The sequence below is a fragment of the Pleurodeles waltl genome, chromosome 6 (assembly GCF_031143425.1).
Source record: "Pleurodeles waltl isolate 20211129_DDA chromosome 6, aPleWal1.hap1.20221129, whole genome shotgun sequence".
Classification (NCBI taxonomy): Eukaryota; Metazoa; Chordata; class Amphibia; order Caudata; family Salamandridae; genus Pleurodeles; species Pleurodeles waltl.
Genome location: NC_090445.1, coordinates 21,596,415 through 21,622,467, shown reverse-complemented (window position 1 = coordinate 21,622,467; position 26,053 = coordinate 21,596,415). Strand labels below are relative to the sequence as shown.

At 49.9% G+C, this 26,053-nt stretch overlaps 1 protein-coding gene across 1 annotated transcript in view; it reads left to right on the top strand.

Moving 5' to 3' along the window:
• FIBCD1 (fibrinogen C domain containing 1) overlaps positions 1-26,053 on the top strand; it is a 498,989-nt gene that overhangs the window by 223,179 nt on the left and 249,757 nt on the right. Inside the window, exons 4-5 of the mRNA XM_069237071.1 lie at positions 10,058-10,217; positions 22,558-22,697. Of these exons, the coding sequence (XP_069093172.1) occupies positions 10,058-10,217; positions 22,558-22,697 (300 nt within the window). The remainder of the gene's footprint in view (positions 1-10,057; positions 10,218-22,557; positions 22,698-26,053) is intronic.

The window sequence follows — 26,053 nt, the reverse complement described above, 5'->3', positions numbered from 1 at the left end:
AACGTTCATAAGTGTACAAAGACATGCTTGAATGTTCACATGTGTACAAAGACATGGATGAATGTTCACATGTGTACAAAGAAATGCTTCAGTGTTCACGTGTACAAATACATGATTAAACGTCCACATGTGTACAAAGACATGCTTCAGTCCTCACATGTGTACAAAGACATGATTATACGTCCACATGTGTACAAAGATATGGATGATTGCTCACATGTGTACAAACACATGCTTGAACGTTCACATGTGAACAGACAGGGATGAATGTTCACGTGTACAAAGACATGTTTGAATGTTAACATGTGTACAAAGACATACAATAAATCTTCACATGTGTACAAAGTCATGCATGAATCTTCAAAGATATGGACTAATTATTTTAATCCATCCCTGCCCAGACAAGTGACCTGGGGCCAGATGCACAAATCATTTTTCCTTTCGCAAATCAATGAATCACAGAATCGGCCCGTTTGCGACAGGAAAAATGCCTTTTTAAATGTACAAAATGCAAAATGCCATTGGTAACTTGTTACTAAATCACAACTTGCATTTAGGATTCGGTATTTGGAAATTGTGTGTTTAGGGCATCCCTTCCAAATACCTAATAGGTATAATATGTATTACTGTTTTGCAACGGAATTACGGTCGCCACTGAGTAATACTTTACTAACATTTTAAAAGTGGTGGTAACACATTTGCAAATGGGGAGGGGTCCCTTTGGGGCCCCTTTGAGATTGTAGAAAAATGATGTACTCCTAAATAATGGAACTTAAAAGTTTCATTTTTTTTCTTTTTAAACGGATTCCGTTTTCCTTTTAGGAAAACAGGCTGCATTAAAAAAGGAGAGAATGCTTTATTTACAAGCAGTCACAGACTTGGTGGTCTGCTGACCGCAGCAGGCCACCATCCCTGTAATGGTTGCGATTCCTAATGGCTCGCAAATTGCGACCTCCCTCATTAATATTCATGAGGTAGGTTGATTTGCAACCTAGTAGTAATCACTATTTAGAAATAAAAGTTTTTGTACATCAGGAATACTGATTTCCTAATAGCGATTCAGATATCATCGCAATTAGGAAATGGGTATTCCTAATGTTAGTACATCTGGCCCCTGCTCTTACAAGCCACACTTAGTCATTAGCCATGGGATGGGGTTGCCAGCTCAGGTCTTGCAGAAGGAGCACCTGCTGTCAGAAGGGACATTGCAGTGTTCATTCAGCTGCCATATCCGCCCCACCCTACCACTTGGAAACCTTCTATATTGAGTCTTTAATCCCACAGAGCATGTACCTGCTCTGCAGTGGGTTTTAAGCAGTCAACAGAGAGCATACGTAACGTCAGCAGCAGCCCCTGCATGTCCTGGTAGGAAGCAGGCATGTTGCAGCAGCGACCTCTAGTGGATAAACAGGGTATAACACTGACTTTGTCGCAAGGAGGAGCTGCATTCTGCCTCTTGGACACAGGTGTCACTGTGGCACCTGTCTCTCATATCAGCACCGCTGAATCCCAACAAAAAGAGTTTGTACATAATGGGAACAGACAGAAATTGCTGTCTTCCAAGTGAACCAGATTCGCCTGACTCAACAGGGACTGTATTGGAGGGAAGGAAGCAGCCATGCTTCTGCAACAGCGACCTCTAGTGGGAGGACAGAGTCTAACACTGGCTTATGTCCAATAGGGACTATTTTTACGCTGCAAGGATGACCCCCTCCTCCACCTCTCCTGGTCCTCAGTGTGAATTATCCTTTAGGGGTAATAACATCTTTTGGTGGTGTAGCTGAAATCGTTAGTCTCTTTAGAAACACATCACAAATCGGATTTGTTTACCTTTCTAGGTAATCAGATGTGTTATTCTTAACAGAGACCTGGCTTGGTGCCCAGGCTTCCCCTGATGTGGCGTTGCCTTGCCAGAAGGCTACCACAATGTTACAACAACAGTGGGCGGTGGTCTCGGGATAATCTATAAATTCACCATTCCTTGCGAATTTAGGGAGTTGTCGATCCCAGATTGGGAAGGGCTGTTCTTTTCCCCTAACTCACCTTAGACTTCCCCTTCTGTGGTAATCTTAAGGGTAGGACTAGGAACCCAAAGCAGCCCTGGGAGTTTTGTCGGACCAGCCCCCGGATCGGGGTGAGGATTCAAGTGGGAAGCAATGCTGCTTTTGTTTCTGGGGGCTGATATTGCAGAAACCCGCCCGAGTAACAAACCAGCCCCCACTGCTGAAAAACCGGCTCCCACCTTATCAGCCTCCCGGGGAAATGCCCAATGCCCGCTACAGCCAGACCGACCCTGGTGGTCTTCAATTCCACCTGAGGATACAACCCCGGTTCCTCCCAAGCCTTGAGGCACAATATTGCCCCTGATATGTTGAATGCTGACAATTTTACAATTCTAGGCAACCCCAGTGTTCCCCTTGACACTGCTCAATGTCCTCTAGCGCTGAAATTTCATCAAGGCTTGGAAGCCATTAGGCTTTCATTGCAGTTTACATCTGGCACTCATACTGCTGGCCATATGCTGGACCCTGTTTTTTTCAGCCTGTCTATAGTAATAGTCTGCCCCTCAGTCGGTCTGTTCTTTTTGCTATTCCTTAAAGATTCCTATGTATGGCCACCCACCCTCTGTTCCTTCGCTACAGTCTAAGTCTCGGCAGTGGTCCAAACTTTTTTGGGGACTTGCTTGAGTTCACCTGGGCGAGTCGCCCCACCTCTGTGGAGGATGCTGATTTGGCCATAAGAACCTGGCTTTTGAGAGCCCTCGAGAATCCTATTCCAATATCTCAGAGACCTGTGATAACTTCCAAGAACTCATCCCCTTGGGTTGATACCACTCTTCTGGCTCAAGAAAAAATTTAAAAAGCTGGAAAGGGCATGGAGGAAAACCTATGAACCTTCCGGAAGGTACTTAATAGTAAAGCCATTCATGAATAGCATCAAGCCAAGAAGGCCTCTCCAACCTCATATGCAAATAAAATTGCAATGGTTTCCAATCCTACCAAAGTCATTTTTTCCACCATTAGGTCTTTTCTAGACCCTCAGATCTACAATTTCTCTACCCCCTGTGAATCCCGCAAGATGTAACAAACTCACACTTTTTCCCTCAAACAAAGTTAGAGTGATTTACGCAGCGTCCTGTGAGGTAGCAATCAACTCCACAGCACCCTCTATAAACTCATCTGGCTTAGGGCTGAATCTTTCTTCTTTTCAATCCCTGTCGATCACTGGCTTGACCACTTTGGCAGCTTGGATTAAGTCAGGCTCCTCTTTGGACACGGCGCAGCCAGGCATCTATCACCTGCTTCGACTTTCACCTATCCAGTGCTGGTCGAACTCCTTCATCTTTCCATCTCTTCTGCTACAGTGCCATCTGCAAGGAACCACATAATTGCAGTACCTCCACTTAAAAACCCTCACTCGATGCTGCCAAACCAGAGAATTACTGCCCGATCTCTTTGATGCCCTTCTCTACAAAACTGTTAGAAAGCTCAATAATTTTAAACAGTCCACCTATGATGAGGCAGATACTCTTCTTCATGCCTCTCAGTCAGACTTTCGCCTGAAGCATATCCTAGAAGCCGCCTCATTGGCAGCAGCAGAGGAACTCAGGTGGATGCTGGACAGAAGTGGAACCGCCATTTTGTTAACTCTCAGTGCGGCTCTCAGCACCATCTTTCATAACACTTACATAGATGGTTACAGGATGGTGAGATATGGGACAAGGCCATGGCTTGGTTCTTCTCCTTCCTTGAAAGCCCGAGGTTTCAAGGTCCAGGACAAAAACCCATTTTTTTTAGATCTTCACAAGTGAGTGCCGTGTCCTGCATGGTTCGTCCTTGAGTCCAACTCTTTTTAACATCTATGTCCGACCTCTGGCAAACCTTATGGAGTCCTTCAGCTTTGCGTTACTCTCTTATGCGATGACACTCAATTAGTCTTTCCATTCTCACAAGAGCACAATTGTCCAGTGGAATTCTATAAACCTTCAGATTATTAAAGTGGCCTGGTGCTGTTTCGGCCTACTGCACAGTTTAAAAAAGATTCTCTGGGTTCTACTGGACCAGACTCAGGAAGCCACAGTCCAGGTTACGGTCATCTCCAGTCTTGACTATGGGAAAGGATTCTATAGTATTAAGACAGCATATTGGAAACAAAAATATTTTGGGACACAATAGCATGTCAAAAATATTGAGGGCAAAAATATTATGAAGGTAAGTTTCTATAGGTAAGCAAAGTTTTACTATATATAACTGCACGTATATGTACCTAGACGATATATCTATCTTCAAGTTACGTAGATGTGGAGTTAAGAATAGTATATTTATACTTACCTATTCGCACTTGCCTTCTCGATATTTTGGACCTCGATATTTTTGAGACAATATTCTATCCACATGATATTTTTGTTTCCGATATTCTGTCAGTGATGCTATTCTACTTGGGGCCAATCAGTTTTCTCTCAAACAGACTAGTCAAATCCTGCAGCACATTTTCTACTTTATATACCAAAGTATCAATCTCTATCCTCCCAACCACCCCTACTCCACTGGCTCCCCACGGAAATCCAAATAAAATTTCAGGCATCATGGATCACCTATAGGGCCTTTTCAGGCATCAGTCCTGTGTTTCCTGGAGGCATGGTTCAGCCTTATGTCCCTGCCGGAGCTGTTACATCGGCTAGGTCTAACTTAGCTGTTCTGCCTAGGTACAGAAGAGGTGGTACGGGGGTCCGGTCGTCAGCTACCTGGCCTTCAAACCTTGGAACACGCGCCAGTGTTTATGCCCCAGTGAAGCTCTCTTCAGGAAACACCTCAACACCTGGCTCTTCTAGGGCAGCTTTAGTGTGTGAAGGGCACTTCAGCAGCACTGGGAAGCCCTGGCTGGGTAGCTATGTGCTTTATAAAAACATACACATTAAGATGTGCTATGGCATCGGCTGACCTCAGCACTGGTCAGTGTGGGCTAGCCCCAACTGTTCTGTGGTCAGTGTGCTCTACCTCAGGGCAGCGCTGGGGTCACTGACCACAAGCTGTGGACAGTTCTGTTGTCAGTGCTGTCTGTTGGCATTGCAATGGGCAGTGTGCTGCAGCCACAGACAGTGTAGTGGTCAAGGCACTCTAGCCCTCTGCAGTGCAATGGTTAGTGCAGCCTAGCCCTCTACAATGCAACCTAGCCCTGGGCAGTGCAGTGGTCACTGCACCCTCTCAGTGTGGTGGTCAGTGAACTCCAGCTCTCTGCAGTGCAGTGGTCAGTGCAGCTTAGCTCTGGGTAGTGCAGTGGTCAGGGCAGCATAGCCCTGGGCAGTGCAATGGTCACTGCACCCTCTCAGTGTGGTGGTCAGTGAACTCCAGCTCTCTGCAGTGCAGTGGTCAGTGCAGCCTAGCTCTGGGTAGTGAAGTGGTCAGTGCAGCCTAGCCCTGGGGAGTGCAGTGGTCAGTGCAGCCCAGCCCTGGGTAGTGCAGTGATCACCGCACCCTCTCAGTGTAGTGGCCAGTGAACTCCAGCTCTCTGCAGAGCAGTGGTCAGTGCAGCCTAGCTCTGGGTAGTGCAGTGGTCAGTGCAGCGTAGCTCTGGGTAGTGCAGTGGTCACTGCACCCTCTCAGTGTAGTGGTCAGTGTACTCCAGCTCTCTGCAGTACAGTGGTCAGTGCAGCCTAGCTCTGGGAAGTGCAGTGGTCAGTGCAGCCTAGCTCTGGGGAGTGCAGTGGTCAGTGCAGCCTAGCCCTGGGTAGTGCAGTGATCACTGCACCCTCTTAGTGTAGTGGTCAGTGGACTCCAGCTCTCTGCAGTGCAGTGGTCAGTGCAGCTTAGCTCCGGGTAGTGCAGTGGTCAAGGCAGCCTAGCCCTGGGCAGTGCAGTGGTCACTGCACCCTCTCAGTGTGGTGGTCAGTGAACTCCAGCTCTCTGCAGTGCAGTGGTCAGTGCAGCCTAGCTCTGGGTAGTGCACTGGTCAGTGCAGCCTAGCTCTGGGGAGTGCAGTGGTCAGTGCAGCCTAGCCCTGGGTAGTGCAGTGATCACCGCGCCCTCTCAGTGTAGTGGCCAGTGAACTCCAGCTCTCTGCAGAGCAGTGGTCAGTGCAGCCTAGCTCTGGGTAGTGCAGTGGTCAGTGCAGCGTAGCTCTGGGTAGTGCAGTGGTCACTGCACCCTCTCAGTGTAGTGGGCAGTGTACTCCAGCTCTCTGCAGTACAGTGGTCAGTGCAGCCTAGCTCTGGGAAGTGCAGTGGTCAGTGCAGCCTAGCCCTGGGTAGTGCAGTGGTCAGTGCAGCCTAGCTCTGGGGAGTGCTGTGGTCAGATCAGCCTAGCCCTGGGTAGTGCAGTGATCACTGCACCCTCTCAGTGTAGTGGTCAGTGGACTCCAGCTCTCTGCAGTGCAGTGGTCAGTGCAGCTTATCTCTGGGTAGTGCAGTGGTCAGGGCAGCCTAGCCGTGGGCAGTGCAGTGGTCACTGCACCCTCTCAGTGTGGTGGTCAGTGAACTCCAGCTCTCTGCAGTGCAGTAGTCAGTGCAGCCTAGCTCTGGGTAGTGAAGTGGTCAGTGCAGCCTAGCCCTGGGTATTGCAGTGGTCAGTGCAGCCTAGCTCTGGGGAGTTTAGTGGTCAGTACAGCCTAGCCCTGGGTAGTGCAGTGGTCCCTCCACCCTCTCAGTGTAGTGGTCAGTGGACTCCAGCTCTCTGCAGCGCAGTGGTCAGTGCAGCCTAGCACTGGGTAGTGCAGTGGTCACTCCACCCTCTCAGTGTAGTGGTCAGAAAACTCCAGTTCCCTGCAGTGCAGTGGTCAGTCCATCCTAGCTCTGGGTAGTGCAGTGGTCAGAGCAGCCTAGCCGTGGGCAGTGCAGTGGTCACTGCACCCTCTCAGTGTGGTGGTCAGTGAACTCCAGCTCTCTGCAGTGCAGTAGTCAGTGCAGCCTAGCTCTGGGTAGTGAAGTGGTCAGTGCAGCCTAGCCCTGGGTATTGCAGTGGTCAGTGCAGCCTAGCTCTGGGGAGTTCAGTGGTCAGTACAGCCTAGCCCTGGGTAGTGCAGTGGTCCCTCCACCCTCTCAGTGTAGTGGTCAGTGGACTCCAGCTCTCTGCAGCGCAGTGGTCAGTGCAGCTTAGCTCTGGGTAGTGCAGTGGTCAGTGCAGCCTAGCTCTGGGTAGTGCAGTGGTCACTGCACCCTCTCAGTGTAGTGGTCAGTGAACTCCAGCTCTCTGCAGTGTAATGGTCAGTGCAGCCTAGTCCTGGGTAGTGCAGTGGTCACTCCACCCTCTCAGTGTAGTGGTCAGAAAACTCCAGTTCCCTGCAGTGCAGTGGTCAGTCCATCCTAGCTCTGGGTAGTGCAGTGGTCAGTGCAGCCTAGCTCTGGGGAGTTCAGTGGTCAGTACAGCCTAGCCCTGGGTAGTGCAGTGGTCCCTCCACCCTCTCAGTGTAGTGGTCAGTGGACTCCAGCTCTCTGCAGCGCAGTGGTCAGTGCAGCTTAGCTCTGGGGAGTGCAGTGGTCAGTACAGGCTAGCCCTGGGTAGTGCAGTGGTCACTCCACCCTCTCAGTGTAGTGGTCAGTAAACTCCAGCTCTCTGCAGTGCAGTGGTCAGTGCAGCCTAGCTCTGAGTAGTGCAGTGGTCAGTGCAGCCTAGCCCTGGGGAGTGCAGTGGTCAGTGCAGCCTAGCCCTTGGTAGTGCAGTGATCATTGCACCCTCTCAGTGTAGTGGTCAGTGGACTCCAGCTCTCTGCAGTGCAGTGGTCAGTGCAGCTTAGCTCTGGGTAGTGCAGTGGTCCGTGCAGCCCAGCTCTGGGTAATGCAGTGGTCACTGCACCCTCTCAGTGTAGTGGTCAGTGAACTCCAGTTCTCTGCAGTGCAGTGGTCAGTGTAGCCTAGCTCTGGGTAGTGCAGTGGTCAGTGCAGCCTAGCCCTGGGTAGTGCAGTGGTCACTCCACCCTCTCAGTGTAGTGGTCAGTAAATTCCAGCTCTCTTCAGTGGCGTGGTCAGTGCATCCTAGCTCTGGGTAGTGCAGTGGTCAGTGCAGCCTAGCTCTGGGAAGTGCAGTGGTCAGTACAGCCTAGCCCTGGGTAGTGCAGTGGTCACTTCACCCTCTCAGTGTAGTGGTCAGTAAACTCCAACTCTCTACAGTGCAGTTGTCAGCGCACCCTAGCCCGGCAGTGCAGCGGTCAGTGCAGCCTAGCTCTGGGGAGTGCAGTGATCAGTGCAGCCTAGCACTGGGTAGTGCAGTGGTCAGTCCACCCTCTCAGTGTAGTGGTCAGTAAACTCCAGCTCTCTGCAGTGCAGTGGTCAGTGCAGCCTAGCTATGGGTAGTTCAATGGTCAGTGCAGCCTAGCCCTGGATAGTGCAGTGGTCACTTCACCCTCTCAGTGTAGTGGTCAGTAAACTCCAACTCTCTGCAGTGCAGTGGTCAGTGCATCCTAGCTCTGGGGAGTGCAGTGGTCAGTGCAGCCTAGCTCTGGGTAGTGCAGTGATCACTGCACCCTCTCAGTGTAGTGGTCAGTGAACTCCAGCCCTCTGCAGTGCAGTGGTCAGTGCAGCCTAGCTCTGGGTAGTGCAGTGGTCAGTGCACCCTAGCTCTGGCAGTGCAGCCTAGCCCTGGCAGTGCAGTGATCAGTGCACCCTAGCCTTGGCAGTGCAGTGGTCAGTGCACCCTAGCCCTGGCAGTGCAGTGGTCAGTGCACCCTAGCCTTGGCAGTGCAGTGGTCAGCGCACCCTAGCCCTGGCAGTGCAGTGGTCAGCGCACCCTAGCCTTGGCAGTACAGTGGTCAGTGCACCCTAGCCCGGCAGTGCAGTGATCAGCGCACCCTAGCCCGGCAGTGCAGTGGTCAGCGCAGCCTAGCCCGGCAGTGCAGTGGTCAGCGCAGCCTAGCCCGGCAGTGCAGTGATCAGCGCACCCTAGCCCAGCAGTGCAGTGGTCAGCACAGCCTAGCCCGGCAGTGCAGTGGTCAGTGCACCCTAGCCCTAGCCCGGCAGTGCAGTGATCAGCGCACCCTAGCTTTGGCAGTGCAGTGGTCAGTGCACCCTAGCCCGGCAGTGCAGTGGTCAGCGCAGCCTAGCCCGGCAGTGCAGTGATCAGCACACCTTAGCTTTGGCAGTGCAGTGGTCTGTGCACCCTAGCCCGGCAGTGCAGTGGTCAGTGCACCCTAGCCCTGGCAGTGCAGTGGTCAGCGCACCCTAGCCTTGGCAGTGCAGTGGTCAGTGCACCCTAGCCCTGGCAGTGCAGTGGTCAGCGCACCCTAGCCTTGGCAGTGCAGTGATCAGCGCACCCTAGCTTTGGCAGTGCAGTGGTCTGTGCACCCTAGCCCGGCAGTGCAGTGGTCAGTGCACCCTAGCCCGGCAGTGCAGTGGTCAGCGCAGCCTAGCCCGGCAGTGCAGTGATCAGCGCACCTTAGCTTTGGCAGTGCAGTGGTCAGTGCACCCTAGCCCTGGCAGTGCAGTGGTCAGCGCACCCTAGCCTTGGCAGTGCAGTGGTCAGTGCACCCTAGCCCGGCAGTGCAGTGGTCAGCGCAGCCTAGCCCGGCAGTGCAGTGATCAGCGCACCCTAGCCCGGCAGTGCAGTGGTCAGCGCACCCTAGCCCGGCAGTGCAGTGGTCAGTGCACCCTAGCCCTCGCAGTGCAGTGGTCAGCGCACCCTAGCCTTGGCAGTGCAGTGGTCAGCGCACCTTAGCTTTGGCAGTGCAGTGGTCAGCGCACCCTAGCCCGGCAGTGCAGTGGTCAGCGCAGCCTAGCCCGGCAGTGCAGTGGTCAGCGCACCCTAGCCCGGCAGTGCAGTGGTCAGCGCAGCCTAGCCCGGCAGTGCAGTGATCAGCGCACCCTAGCCCGGCAGTGCAGTGATCAGCGCACCCTAGCCCAGCAGTGCAGTGGTCAGCGCACCCTAGCCCGGCAGTGCAGTGGTCAGTGCACCCAAGCCCGGCAGTGCTGTGCCTGGGCTCTCCATCCCTCGGCTATGCTGGGGTCTGCACCCCGGGGCAGTGCAATGGTCTGGGTCTGTGCAGGGGGTCAGCACACTCGAACTCTGGGAGGTGATTGGTTGTCCTTGTCTGATGCCAGGTATTAACCAGAGGTCACTTTCTGCCCCCACAGCTTCTCTCCGAGAGTCAGAGCACCGCGGCGCACCTGGTGAGCTCGGTCAGCGATGTCCTGGACAGCGTGAACAAGGATCGGGGGGTGACCCGACCCCGGCTGAAGGCGGACCTGCAGAGAGCCCCCGTCAAGGGAGTGCGGCCACGAGGATGCGCCAACGGTGAGGAAAGATGCCGCCTGCTATGCCCCCCCACTCCCCACCACCCATCTGAGTGACCCCCGGACAGGCTGAATGTGGGGGGGCAGGATATCCTGTGTGAGAGAGCGGATTGAATCCGACACCCCACGCACAGCACAGGCCAGGGGTGGGTTCGTCTGGGGGTTCGGCCACTGCCTTGGTGTATGGGAGGATGGGGGACAGGGCAGGTGGAGTGCGGGGGGTAGAGAGCGGTCTCCAGCTGACCCCCGTGTAAGCATGGACCAGGGGGTGGGTTCGTCTGGGGCTGTGTTTGTGTGAGGGGTGTGTGTGTGTCTGTGTATGAGGTGTGTGTGCGTATGTGTGTCTATGCATTAGGTGTTGTGTGTGAATGTTAACGGCGTGTGTCTAAGAACAGTTCATGTATCAATGAGGCTAGTGCGATTGGTGTGCGTGTGTTCGTCTGTGTGTGTTTGTGTTCGTCTGTGTCTGTGTGTTTGTGTGCGTGCCTTTGTGTGTGTGTCTGTGTCTCTAAGAATAGTTCATGTATGAATGAGGCTAGAGTGAGTGGTGTGTGTGTCTGTATGTGTGTGTGTAACTATGTGTGTGTGTGTGTGTGTGTGTGTGTGCGTGCCTCTGTGTGTGTGTCTAAGAATAGTTCATGTATCAATGAGGCTAGTGCGATTGGTGTGCGTGTGTTCGTCTGTGTGTGTTCGTGTGTTCGTCTGCGTGTGTGTGCGTGTGTTCGTCTGCCTGTGTGCGCGCGCCTGTGTGTATCTGTGTGCGTGTGTGTGTGTGTGCATGTGCTTATGTGTCTGTATGTGTGTGTGTGTTACTGTTCACCCTGGGGATTCTAGGTGTTTGTTCCAGGAGGCCTAAAAAATGAATGAACGGGCGAAGGGCAGAGATTGCATTTGATATGCCTTAGTGATTCTGCACAACATCCTGGGACTCTGCGCTGGAGGGCGAGAGGTTGGCAAAATCTCTTTTAAGTAAAAAAAAAACCGCAATGTTCCTAGCACTAAAAAACACAGAAACGTTGCTGTTGATTAGGACAATGTACACAACGGTGTCCAGGGCACTGCTCCCTGGCACAGAGTGGCCCAGGCCACCTGCCACCTTCTAATATACAAGTTGGAGCAGTGCAAGACTGGCACACAAGCTTGCCAACACTGACTGGCACAACTTCATTGAGCAGCATGAAGGCTGCGCCTCTCAGGAAGCCTTGGCCACAGAGCATTGAATGTACATCACAATGCACACCAGCTTCAGCCAGTGGAGAGGGGGGGCATCGGGTGGGTTAACAGTCTGGGGCACTACACCCTCACTCAGTGCCAAGGGCGGAGACGTGAACAGCATCCATCAGGACCAGCAGTTACCGCTGACCTTAAGGCAGGGAACGGATGATGCTGGCGGTGCACAATCCAGGCGATGCTAGCAAGGCTGTCTCCTCGGCCTTGGGGTGCCTCACATATGTGGGGCACACGGGGCAAGTACCAAAGGGACACATGAAAGGGGTAGGAAGCGTTACACCTCACATGAAAGGGGTGGGAAGGGTTACACCACAGATGAAAGGGGTAGGAAGGGTTATACCGTACTTGAAAGGGCTAGGAATGATTGCATCGTACTTGAAAGGGCTAGGAAGGATTCCACCATACTTGAAAGGGCTAGGGATGATTACACCGTACTTGAAAGGGCTAGGTAGAATTACACCATGCTTGAAAGGGATAGGAAGGATTACACCATACTTGAAAGGGCTAGGTAGAATTACACCATGCTTGAAAGGGATAGGAAGGCTTACACCATACTTGAAAGGGATAGGAAGGATTACACCGTACTTGAAAGGGCTAGGCAGAATTACACCATACTTGAAAGGGTAAGGAAGGATTACACCATACTTGAAAGGTCTAGGAAGGATTACACCGTACTTGAAAGGGCTAGGAAGGATTACACCATACTTGAAAGGGTAAGGAAGGATTACACAATACTTGAAAGGTCTAGGAGGGATTACACCATACTTTAAAGGGCTAGGAAGGATTACACCATACTTGAGAGGGCTAGGCAGGATTACACCGTACATGAAAGGGCTAGGGATGATTACACCGTACTTGAAAGGACTAGTACGGATTACACCGTACTTGAGAGGGCTAGGAAGGATTACACCATACTTGAAAAGGCTTGGAAGGATTACACCATACTTGAGAGGGCTAGGAAGGATTACACCATACTTGAAAGGGTAAGGAAGGATTACACCATACTTGAAAGGACTTGGGATGATTACACCGTACTTGAAAGGGCTATGAAGGATTACACCTTGTTGTACTCCTACTCCGAGAAGAGCTAAGGGCTATCTTTATTTTGGAGTTGCAACGCTCTTGCACCACGCAACATGGCATCTGCTCGATGCAGCACCAAAATGTGATTTAGCATGCGTGGCCCTGAGTGGCTGATACATCCAGAGTAATGCAAAGCAGTGCACATGGCTGCAGTGCATTACTCTGTCCAAGGGAGGCATGTCATGGGTGTTGCTAGGGTGTTCCCAGGAACACTCATGGATTTGACACATTCCAAGATTTACCAAAAGGTGCAGCAGACCTGTGGATGTGCAAAACTGCTACACCCCCCGCAGGTGAAGCATAACAAGGTGAAATATTTAAATTTCTCCTTGGTTTTTCCTTTTTCCATGTGTGTTGCATTTTGTAGCACACATAGAAGGATAAAAGCGCCTCTTCCTGCACAAACACAGTCCTCCTTACCGTGCAGGCACCGACCAGTCACACCGGAGCATTGCAATCGACATGAAGACGCGCGACAACCCAAGAATGATCATGTGACCCTTTAATTCTCTCGCGGAAGGAAGATGTTTCCCTGCCCGCACCTTCTCAAACCAAAAGCATTAATAATATAGGGCCTGATTTGGACTTTGGCAGATGGGGTTACTCCACCACAAACGTGACGGGTATCACGTCCGCCGTATTACGATTCCATTATATCCTATGGGAATCTTAATACGGCAGACGTGATATCCATCACATTTGTGACAGTGTAACCCGTCTGCCGAACTCCAAATCAGGCCCACAGTCACCTCGGCAAACCGAAGAAACATAAAATGGTGGAATAGAGTGGATCTGAGGACATCACATTCTCGCCCTACATGGATGAGTTTGTTAACTCCAACCTGGATGCAGAATCCACTAAAAGATGGAGAAGCTAATTTGTTCTGCTACATAATGGGGCAGAGGACATGGCGCTGTCAAACAATACTAAAAAGACACCGACATGAATACCTCTGCCTTAGCCTGACAAAGACTGTAAGCCAGCAAAGGCAGGACCACTCTTAGCCATTAAAAATAATGACAAGGAGGGCATGGGGTGTAGAAGCCACCAGTACAAAACCACAGTGAAAGGAAAAAGATGGCCTGGGAACATATTAAAAGTCAAAATCTGCTGGGCGCAGGAAGATCCGAAAACACTTAAATGTTTTGGCGAAAAGTAGGCCAGAGCTATCAACAAGGGACCTCCCTGTTACCGAAGACCCACTTCTAATTAGTCTGTTTAACAAAGAGAGCTGACATCGGGGGGCACATACACCCCTCAGCTGTGGCAAGCCCTAGCAAGGAGCTAGAATTATTCTCACCAAACGAAGTTATCCAGACAGTCAGCAGGCAGGGAAAGGGCAATGTTTGCCCCTCAGTATCCTTGTAACAATGTTCTGTCTAGTCGATATTCTGCCTTTGATATTCTGTAGCGCGATCAGAACTCACTGACCCTGTAGGCAATTCCTGCATAAAAAACAGCAATCATTAAGTCCAAAAAGCTGTTCTCTCCTCATAAGGGGGTAAACAAGGAAGTCTTCTTGGATACCTCTGGCACACAGCATGGAAGAGATTTGACCACCTACCTGGGAAAGCAACATAAGATGTACTAGAACCTGATAAAAGCAGTGACCCGGGAGCGCTGGTACAGTCCGGGGCATTTTTGTATTTTTACATAGCGCAGACTCGACCCGATGGTACTGGGGTGCTTTATACGAGCACCAGACACATTACACAAGGACATATTCATTTTTGGTAGGCGCGGGGACATTAAGGCCCAGATGATCGTACGTTTGGAACTGTGACTTCCTAATCGCAATTCAATGCGAACTACAATTAGGAATCGCAATTCCAAATGTTCAAAACTCCACTGAGTCACATTTGCGAGTCCCAGTGGGTCCCAAATAGACCTACCTCATTAATATTCATGAGTAGGTCTCGCTTTGCGACCCATTGGGAATCGCAAAGCATCACAGGGATGGTGGCCTGCTGAGGTCACCAGACCACTACGTCTGTGATTGCTTTTAAATAAAGATTTTTTTTTAATTAAATGGAGCCCGTTTTCTTTAAAGGAAAATGAGATGCATTTAAAAAAAGAAAATACAAAGTTTTCCTTTCATTTTTAAAGAGCAGGCAGTGCTTGTGCAGACATTCACAAACAAGAAGGGGTTACTTGAAGTTGGTGGTAACCTGCAAATGTTTAGCGACGGCATTTCGCTCACAAAACATTCAATCATAGCAGTGCGATTCGGCTTTAGGAAGGGACGCCCTAAACACGCCCTTACTAATACCGAATCGCAACGGCAAATTGTGATTCGGTAAAGGTTCCCAAATCTCTACTTTGCATTTGGAACATGCCAGACAGCTTGATAGCGGTCGCAAATGGCTCGAGTCTGCGAATCGGACCGTTTGCGACCGCTACATGGCTTTGATCATCTGGCCCTAAATGATTTGACCAGAATCACAGGATGTTGAGCGAGCGCCAAGACTTGAACCTAGTTCCCCAGTTCAAAGTTGGCAGCTCTGCCTGTCACGCCACATCCTCTCCCTTATGAGACAGACAGGGCAGGCACTGGGCCTCTCCTGCCTTGAGGTGTGTAAGCTCCAAGCCCAGAGAGATGCTTTGTATGGAGCAGAGAGCATGCTTTAAACATTTACTCGGTCTACCGTCTACTACTCATGTGAAGGGAGTGAGGAATCCAGCGGGGCAGTGGCACTGGGGAAGGGCTATGGGTCTGACTTAGAATTCGACGGAGGGGTTACTCTGTCACAACAGTGACGAATAGCGCTGAAATCTAAATCCCGTAGGATATAATGGGATTTAGATTTTCAGCACAGGATATCCAGGAGCAACCCATCCACCGCCATCTAAATCAGGCCCTATGCGAGGAGACAATGAGAGGGGCGCATGACGAGGACACGCCAGACAGACAGGAGAGAGATTGAAAGACAGATGTCTGTGAAAGAGAGAGAGAGGGAGGGACTAAGGAGACAGAGGGGACAGGTGTGTGAAAGAGGGCCAGACCGGTGAGAGTGATAGACACATAGACGTGTGAGACAAGAATCAGAGGGAGGGCAAGATGGGGATTTAGAATGAAACCCAGTAACGCGCTATGTAACTCATAGACTGAAGTCTCATCACAGGCAAAGTGTCTCATCGCAGGCAAAGGAAGTGTCTCATGGCATGCAAAGTATCTCTGCGTGGGCAAAGTGTCTCATGACATGAAAAGTGTCTTATGGCATGCATAGTGTCTCATCACATGCAGAGGAAGTGTCTCATGACATGCAAAGTATCTCTGCTTTGGAAAGTGTCTCATGACGAATATGTGACAGAACAACTAGGTCCTAAACAACTACCTGAACAACTAATTTTAAGGTAAGGATTTCTTTTTGGTTTTTAAACAATTTATATATATTTATATATATATATATATATATATATATATATATATATATATATATATATATATATATATATATAACAACATATATATATATATATAAAAATTCTAAGCAACTAATAAACCATATAAAAAAAAGAAAAACTTACCTTAAAATTTGTTGTTCAGGCAATTGTTATTCAGGCGCAATTGTTGTTTAGGCAGTGGTTGTTCAGTACTTAGTTGTAGAGACTTTTTAGTTGTTTAGCAGTAGTGGTTCAGGCAAGTAATCGTTTAGACCTCGTTGTTCAGGATGTTTCACGTCTCATAGCGTGCAAAGTGTCTCATCACATGCAGAGGAACTGTCTTATGGCATGCAAACTGACTCTGCTTGTGCAAACTGTATCTGGGTGTGCAAGTGTGTCACCACATGCAAAGTGTCTCTGCATGCAGAGGAAGTGTCTCATGACATGCAAAGTGTCTGATGGCATGCAAAGTGTCTCATTGCATGCAGAGAAAGTGTCTGATGGCATGCAAAGTGCCTCATCGCATGCAGAGGAACTGTCTTATGGCGAGCAAAGTGTCTCAAGGCATGCAGAGAAACTGTCTCATTGCATGGAAAGTGTCCCATTGCTTACAGAGGAAGTGTCTCATTGCATGGAAAGTGTCTCATTGCATGCAGAGGAAGTGTCTCATGGCATGGAAGGTCTCATCGCATGCAGAAGGAGTGTCTCATGGCATGCAAAGTGTCTCAACGCATGCAGAGCGGGTGTCTCATGGCATACAAAGGTCCCCATTACGACCCTGGTGGTTGGCGTTATTTTGGAGAAAGGTACTGCCAACAGTCTGGCTGTACTTTTTCCCAAATTATGACATTGGCGGTTTGGCTCAAGCCAAACCGCCAATGTACCACTCCGTCGGCCAAGGTGGTAATGGCCGCCGGGCTGGAGACTTCGGTCTCCAGCCAGGGCGGCCGTCACAAGCCCACCCTCGGGATTATGACCCTGCCTACTGCCATAGTTTTCGTGGCAAGCGTACCATGGCGTACACTCACATTCAGTCATTCATGCACGCATTCAACGAGACTCACACCCGCATGCACGCATACAAAAACAGACACACACCCACACACAACACCCCCACACACGCACTCACCATCCCCCACCCCACTCTCCTATCGGAGAACCCGACTTACCTGCTTGCAGGGGGTCCTCTTGCTGGAGACGGTCCGCTGCGCTGCTGTCAGCAGCAGCGTCCGCCAGCAAAACACCACCAGGCTGTATCATTGGCCATGATACGGTTAGCGGTGTTTTGCTGGCTTGGCGCTGCTGCTGACAGCAACGCCACCTTACCGCCATCCGCCGCCATGGTCGTCGACGGTATTCCGCCAGCGTTTTGGCGGAATTCCGTCTACGGTCATAATGCGGGTGGGCGGCTGGTAGCTACGGTATGTTGGCAGCCATCGCTGTTGCGGCAGGAGGTCAATACCGCCAATGTTGTGATGAGGGCCAAAGTGTCTCATCACATGCAGAGGGAGTGTTTCATGGCATGCAAAGTGTCTCACTGCACGCAGAGGGAGTGTCTCATGGCATGTAAAGTGTCTTATCGCATGCAGAGGGAGTGTCTCATAGCATGGAAAGTGTCTCATCGCATGCAGAGGGAGTGTCTCATGGCATGTAGAGTGTCTTATCGCGTGCAGAGGGAGTATCTCATAGCATGGAAAGTGTCTTATTGCATGCAGAGGGAGTGTCTCATAGCATGTAAAGTGTCTCATCGCATGCAGAGGGAGTGTCTCATAGGATGGAAAGTGTCTCATCGCATGCAGAGGGAGTGTCTCATAGCATAGAAAGTTTCTCATCACACGCAGAGGGAGTGTCTCATGGCATGTAGAGTGTCTTATCGCATGCAGAGGGAGTGTCTCATAGCATGGAAAGTGTCTTATCGCATGCAGAGGGAGTGTCTCATAGCAAGGAAAGTGTCTCATTGCATGCAGTGGGGGTGTCTCATAGCATGGAAAGTGTCTCATCACATGCAGAGGGGGTGTCTTTAATCCCATCTTTTGCCCCCACCTGTGACACGGAACTGCACGGGCAACGAAAAAAGTCACCAGTGTAATCTATGTTTGTATGACCCCCAGTGAGGCCTTCAGAACTACACTCAAGAGTGAGTAAGTGTGCAAGAGAATGAGCGTTTGCGTGAGTGAATAAGTAAGCGAGTGATTGAGCGATCGAATGCGTGAGCAGTGCAATTAGTGCGCGTGTGAGCGGTTGTACGAGTGAGTGATCACGGTAGTAGGAGAGGGAGGGAGGGATTCTATGTCTTAGTGAGTGAATGAGTCTGTAAGTTATTGAATGAGCGACCACGTTCGTATGTGAGTGATCGAGCGAGTGAAAGATGAAAGTAATGAGTACGTTAGTTAGCAAGTGAACTAGCGAGTGAGCGAACAATCAAGTGGGCGAATCAGCAAATAACCGAACAGGCAAGCTAGTGAGTGATCAAGTGGATGAGTGAGTTAGTGACAGGGTAATGTGAATGAATGTGCAATTGGCTACACTAACATTGACACTTTAAAAAGTGAATTACTGACAAAACCTGAGGGCCATGTGTAAGGTTTCTATCTAACGAGTTCAAGGAACTGACCTTCCCAGACTGTCTGCGCACACTCCTCCTCACGCAGACTGATCATACTGCTGAGTGAAATACCAAGGTGAGGGGGCCCCGTGCAAAGCACAAGGAGGGCCCCCCTCCGGACTCACTCAGGAGCTCTCATCCCAGGTTACTGTGCTGAAGGGGGCCCCCTGGGACTCGGGAAACCCTCCCTCCCCCTCTGCGGGAGCTGCGGGGGCCTTTGTTACGCCCCTGACGTGAACATTTCTGGTAATCCGCTCATACCTGTGACGTAGATGTCCTAAACATTACACCTAAGGAACCCTCGTCCCTTTCCTTGACCGTCTCCTCATGCCCCCTTTAACTCCCAACCTTCACATCACCCACTTGCTATCTGTTGTTTTCCTTCCATTCCTTGTTGCCCCCTGTGGGCCGTTGGATGTAGGTGGGATTCTGTTGTATCGTACCCTGATTTAAAAACACATTTAAGCCTAAAAAGTGAACTACCACTCACTGTGAGTCTCAAAACTGGACATAATAATGTAGATGTGCCCTCCAGTACTGGACACGGTACCCAGATATGCCCTCAAGCACTGGATACAATACCCAGATGTGCCCTCTAGTGCTGGACACGGTACCCAGATGTGCCACCCAGCACTGGACACATTACCTGGATGTGCCCTTGTAGGAAAGTACCATCTTGCCTGGCATGTTACCCCCATTTTTCACTGTATATATGTTGTTTTAGTTGTATGTGTCACTGGGACCCTGGTAACCCAGGGCCCCAGTGCTCATAAGTGTGCCTGTATGTGTTACCTGTGTAGTGACTAACTGTCTCACTGAGGCTCTGCTAATCAGAACCTCAGTGGTTATGCTCTCTCATTTCTTTCCAAATTGTCACTGACAGGCTAGTGACCATTTTTACCAATTTACATTGGCTTACTGGAACACCCTTATAATCCCCTAGTATATGGTACTGAGGTACCCAGGGTATTGGGGTTCCAGGAGATCCCTATGGGCTGCAGCATTTCTTTTGCCACCCATAGGGAGCTCTGACAATTCTTACACAGGCCTGCCACTGCAGCCTGAGTGAAATAACGTCCACGTTATTTCACAGCCATTTTACACTGCACTTAAGTAACTTATAAGTCACCTATATGTCTAACCTTTACCTGGTAAAGGTTAGGTGCAAAGTTACTTAGTGTGAGGGCACCCTGGCACTAGCCAAGGTGCCCCCACATTGTTCAGAGCCAATTCACTGAACTTTGTGAGTACGGGGACACCATTACACGCGTGCACTACATATAGGTCACTACCTATATGTAGCTTCACCATGGTAACTCCGAATATGGCCATGTAACATGTCTATGATCATGGAATTGCCCCCTCTATGCCATCCTGGCATTGTTGGTACAACTCCATAATCCCAGTGGTCTGTAGCACAGACCCTGGTACTGCCAGACTGCCCTTCCTGGGGTTTCTCTGCAGCTACTGCTGCTGCCAACCCCTCAGACAGGCATCTGCCCTCCTGGGGTCCAGCCAGGCCTGGCCCAGGATGGCAGAACAAAGAACTTCCTCTGAGAGAGGGTGTGACACCCTCTCCCTTTGGAAAATGGTGTGAAGGCAGGGGAGGAGTAGCCTCCCCCAGCCTCTGGAAATGCTTTGTTGGGCACAGAGGTGCCCAATTCTGCATAAGCCAGTCTACACCGGTTCAGGGACCCCTTAGCCCCTGCTCTGGCGCGAAACTGGACAAAGGAAAGGGGAGTGACCACTCCCCTGACCTGCACCTCCCCTGGGAGGTGTCCAGAGCTCCTCCAGTGTGCTCCAGACCTCTGCCATCTTGGAAACAGAGGTGCTGCTGGCACACTGGACTGCTCTGAGTGGCCAGTGCCACCAGGTGACGTCAGAGACTCCTTGTGATAGGCTCCTTCAGGTGTTAGTAGCCTTTCCTCTCTCCTAGGTAGCCAAACCCTCTTTTCTGGCTATTTAGGGTCTCTGTCTCTGGGGAAACTTTAGATAACGAATGCATGAGCTCAGCCGAGTTCCTCTGCATCTCCCTCTTCACCTTCTGATAAGGAATCGACCGCTGACCGCGCTGGAAGCCTGCAAACCTGCAACATAGTAGCAAAGACGACTACTGCAACTCTGTAACGCTGATCCTGCCGCCTTCTCGACTGTTTTCCTGCTTGTGCATGCTGTGGGGGTAGTCTGCCTCCTCTCTGCACCAGAAGCTCCGAAGAAATCTCCCGTGGGTCGACGGAATCTTCCCCCTGCAACCGCAGGCACCAAAAAGCTGCATCTCCGGTCCCTTGGGTCTCCTCTCAGCACGACGAGCGAGGTCCCTCGAATCCAGCGACACCGTCCAAGTGACCCCCACAGTCCAGTGACTCTTCAGCCCAAGTTTGGTGGAGGTAAGTCCTTGCCTCACCTCGCTGGGCTGCATTGCTGGGAACCGCGACTTTGCAAGCTTCTCCGGCCCCTGTGCACTTCCGGCGGAAATCCTTCGTGCACAGCCAAGCCTGGGTCCACGGCACTCTAACCTGCATTGCACGACTTTCTAAGTTGGTCTCCGGTGACGTGGGACTCCTTTGTGCAACTTCGGCGAGCACCGTTTCACGCATCCTCGTAGTGCCTGTTTCTGGCACTTCTCCGGGTGCTACCTGCTTCAGTGAGGGCTCTTTGTCTTGCTCGACGTCCCCTCTCTCTGCAGGTCCAATTTGCGACCTTCTGGTCCCTCCTGGGCCCCAGCAGCGTCCAAAAACGCCACACGCACGATTTGCGTGTAGCAAGGCTTGTTGGCGTCCATCCGGCGGGAAAACACTTCTGCACGACTCTCCAAGGCGTGGGGGATCCATCCTCCAAAGGGGAAGTCTCTAGCCCTTGTCGTTCCTGCAGTATTCACAGTTCTTCAGCCTAGTAAGAGCTTCTTTGCACCAACCGCTGGCATTTCTTGGGCATCTGCCCATCTCCGAGCTGCTTGTGACTTTTGGACTTGGTCCCCTTGTTCCACAGGTACCTTCAGAAAGGAATCCATCGTTGTTGCATTACTGAGTTGTGTTTTCCTTGCATTCTCCCTCTAACACGACTATTTTGTCCTTAGGGGAACTTTGGTGCACTTTGCACTCACTTTTCAGGGTCTTGGGGTGGGTTATTTTGCTAACTCTCACTATTTTCTAATAGTCCCAGCGACCCTCTACAAGGTCACATAGGTTTGGGGTCCATTCGTGGTTCACATTCCACTTCTGGAGTATATGGTTTGTGTTGCCCCTATCCCTATGTTTCCCCATTGCATCCTATTGTAACTATACATTGTTTGCACTGTTTTCTAAGACTATACTGCATATTTTTGCTATTGTGTATATATATCTTGTGTATATTTCCTATCCTCTTACTGAGGGTACACTCTAAGATACTTTGGCATATTGTCATAAAAATAAAGTACCTTTATTTTTAGTATAACTGTGTATTGTGTTTTCTTATGATATTGTGCATATGACACTAAGTGGTACTGTAGTAGCTTCACACGTCTCCTAGTTCAGCCTGAGCTGCTTTGCTAAGCTACCATTATCTATCAGCCTAAGCTGCTAGACACCCTATACACTAATAAGGGATAACTGGGCCTGGTGCAAGGTGCAAGTACCCCTTGGTACTCACTACAAGCCAGTCCAGCCTCCTACAGCCCTCCAGCACTGGAAACAATACCCAGATGTACCCTCTAGTACTGGACGCAATACCCAGATGTGCCCTCCAGCACTGGACATGGTACCCAGATGTGCCCTCCAGTACTGGACACGGTACCCAGATGTGCCCTCCAGCTCTGGACACAGTACCCAGCTGTGCCCTCCAGTACTGGACATGGTACGCAGATGTGCCCTCCAGTACTGGACACGGTACCCAGATGTGCCCTTCAGTACTGGACACGGTACCCAGATGTGCCCTCCAGCACTGGACACAGTACCCAGTTGTGCCCTCCAGCACTGGATTCTGTACTCGAGGCATGAAAACAGCGACTGTGAATGGTCTCTGCTCCCCTGACCCTCACCATATTGTCTCCCCCTGCAGGCTCTTCTCGCCCGCGGGACTGCCACGACATTTATGCCAGCGGGCATCAGGAAGACGGCATCTACTCCGTGTACCCCACACACAGCCCAGCGGGTTTCCAGGTCTTCTGCGACATGCGCACCAACGGAGGCGGCTGGACGGTGAGTGCCGGGGGCTCAGTCATCGTGCCCGGGGCAGGTTGAATGTCTACACCCCAGTACACCAGGGGCAGCGCTAGGCATGGGCAGCTACCTGGCACCCCGCTTCTGCTCACAACTACAAGGCCTCGCGCCAGTGCAACACCTATAAACAGACCAGGGGCATATTTACGAGAGGCTTGCGCAGCGGAAGCATCACTTTTTTGGGCGCTCCTGCGGTGCAAGCCTCTCAACCATACATATGAGGCCACGCAACGCCACGTCGCATGCCTTTTCATGCCCTCACAGATATGGAGTAAGACGAAGCAGCGCAAGTGGCTGCGCTGCCTTACTCTGCGCCAGGGAGGCGTTCCAAGGACGTTGCGGTGGTGTTCCCAGGCAACACCCATGGGTTTTGACGCATTCCCAGATTTACTAAATTAATTACACCTGGGGCATTTCACTTCTCCTTGTTTTTTCCCCTTTCCGTGTGCGTTGCGTTCTGCAGCAAACATAGATAGAGGAAAACACCTCTCAGGATTGTTATTGTGCCGGAAGATGCTCCTTCTGGCACAAAAACAATCCTTCATTCGACAGCGGCACCCTCGCACCTGCATTAGCGCCACGCAGCAATTGCACACCTGTGCAGGGGGAAGGGACCGCCACGGTGCGCCGTATTCTAAATAGGTAGCGATAGGGGGAACGCAAGAAAAGTGGCTCATTGGGACTGATACGCCACGTTCTTGTAAATATGCTGATATTTTATTAAGGTTATTTTTAATATTTTTAGCCATATTGGTGATATCTGCGCTGGGTAAGCAGCTTCTTGCAACGCTGGTTCAACAACAAAGCCAGAAAATGAAGGGTCTATTCATGTCTCTTCCTGTGATGTCACTTCCGGCGAGGTTACAACTTAGAGGGACCTCTCATGTTGCTATTCTGCCTGGAGCCCCACAAATCCTAGAACTGGCCCTGAAGTACACCACAAGCTGAGCAGCACAGGTAACCATGGGCATGGACAATTTTGGGGAGTTTCGACTGACCCTATACAAACTGTCCTTGATCCGAGTGCCGCAGACCCACCCAGATAAACATATAGGCCCATATTTATACTTTTTTAGCGCCGCATTTGCGTCATTCTTTGATGCAAAAACGGCACAAACTTGCAAAATACAATTGTATTTTGTAAGTTTGCGCTGTTTTTGCGTAAAAAAAGCAGCGGAAATCCGGCGCTAAAAAAGTATAAATATGGGCCATAGAGTGAAATTGAAAGGCAGACACAGCTTGCAAGTATGTTTCATTGTAATTTACATAGACAAAAGGTGCTTAGGGTTCAGGGGCGGGTAGAAGTAAAGTGAAGTAACAGGTTTTAGGGTTCAGCGGTGGGTAGAGGTAAATGGAAGCGAGGGGTTATTAGGGTTTAAATGGTGGGTAGAGGAATAAGGGAGATGAGTGTTTTTAGGGTACAGCAGTGGGTATAGGTAAGGTTTTAAGGTTCACGGGTAGGTAGGTGTAAAGGGAGGTAAGCGGTTTAAGGGTCCAGGAGCGGGTAGAGTTAAAAAAGGGATAAGGGGCTTTTAGGGTCCTGTTCCAGGAAGTGGTAAAATAGTTAAGGGGTTATGAAAAGGGGGGGGGTTGAAGCGGTACCCCCAAAAACAGAAAAAGGAAAACATTTGTTTTAGATTTTTTTTAAAGTTGCAGCAGCAAGCCAAAGATGTGGTGCACGAAAAATGCTGGGAACAGTTTTAGAGAAAATTCTTCCTTTCTATGCAGGTATTTGCAAAGCAGGAAATGACGTGGGTCGTCACTGAAGCCAGCTGAAAGACCACCTCCCTGGCACGAGAGCATGTTGTCTGAAAGTATTATTGCCAGTGATGCATTTTAAAACCATTTAGTTAGTGTGCAACCCAGAATTGGCCCCTTAATTTAGCATTTTTGATTTTTTTCAGCGCGGCACACAGTTGCCACATGGCTGTTCATTTTACCGGCATGACCAGTATTTTAATGTCCCAGCCAGAACAAAAAATAGGAACATCACTTAAAGCTGGTATTTCCCCCTTATCAGTACATCCTTTAAACAATGAATCTAAGAAGAAAACATTTTAAAATGTGTTCTACAGCTGGCCTAATGATCTTTGGCAGATAATTAAAGAAAACAAAGAAATGACCTGTAGTTTTTTCTAGTAAGAAGGCAAATAGGATTGCCACCAGGTTGTTTTTTTCTGGCATGGCTGCTATTTTAATGTTACATCCGACTAGGAAAATCACCCAAAGCTGTTTTTTTAATCAGTGCAAAATTGAAACAGTAATTATAAGAAGAAGACACTTTAAAATGTGTTCTAGAGCTGCCTTAATCACTCCTGAGTGATAATTAAAGCAGACAAGGACAGAAAGGACGTTAGAAATGTTAAAAACAGATGATTTTATTTAAAGTCCCATTTAGGTATCATGTCTGGGCCTTTGCAGAAAATGAAAACGTGAAGAAATGGAAATATTGCAACCGTAGAGTGGAATCCTACTGGGAAAACATCCAGTGCGCAATAGATGACAAGCACTTGCAATGCAACAGGTCTCGCATTTGCTTGAGTTAGAGCTATTGGCATTGACTTTTCTTGCCACATAAATTGGTCAACCCTGCCTCATAATTTAGGGCCAGATCTATCATGAATTTTTGTGTTCGGCCGTTTGCGATCGCAAAAATGCATTTTCGTATGCATTAATTCCAATTTGCAATTTGGTAACATGTTACCGAATCGCAAATTCAATTGCGACTACGCACCGATTCGGTATTAGGAAGGGGCGTGTCAAGGGCGTCCCTTCCTAATACCGAATCACAGCGGTATGTAGGAATGTACTTCAAGTAGGTGGTAACCCATTCGCAAACAGACAGGGGTCCCCAGGGAACCCCTTTCCCTTTGTGAATACATGTAAAAACATTTTTTAAGAGCAGGCAGTGGTCCCACGGACCACTGCCTACTCTTAAAAAATTTAAAAAGAAAACTTTTATTTTTATTTTTTAAACGAATCCCGTTTTCCTGTAAGAAAAAAAAAGATTGCTTTATTTAAAAGCAATCACTGACATGGTGGTCTGCTGAACCCAGCAGGCCACCATCCCTGTGATTGTAGCCATTCACAATGGGTCGCAAATTGTGACCTACCTCATGAATATTAATGAACGTAGAGATAGGCGTCCTATAAGTCTATGGTGGTGAGGAAGTCGTTTTTTGATACCAAACGAATACCCTGTTGCAAGGAGAGCATCTTTACAGTTTTTACCCAGTTTACCTTGTGTTAGATCAAGGACCTGCCTGTGCTCTCGACTGCCCATCCGCACCAGGAAAAAGGAGGGAGTACACTCCCTTGCTGCTTACTGCGGAAGG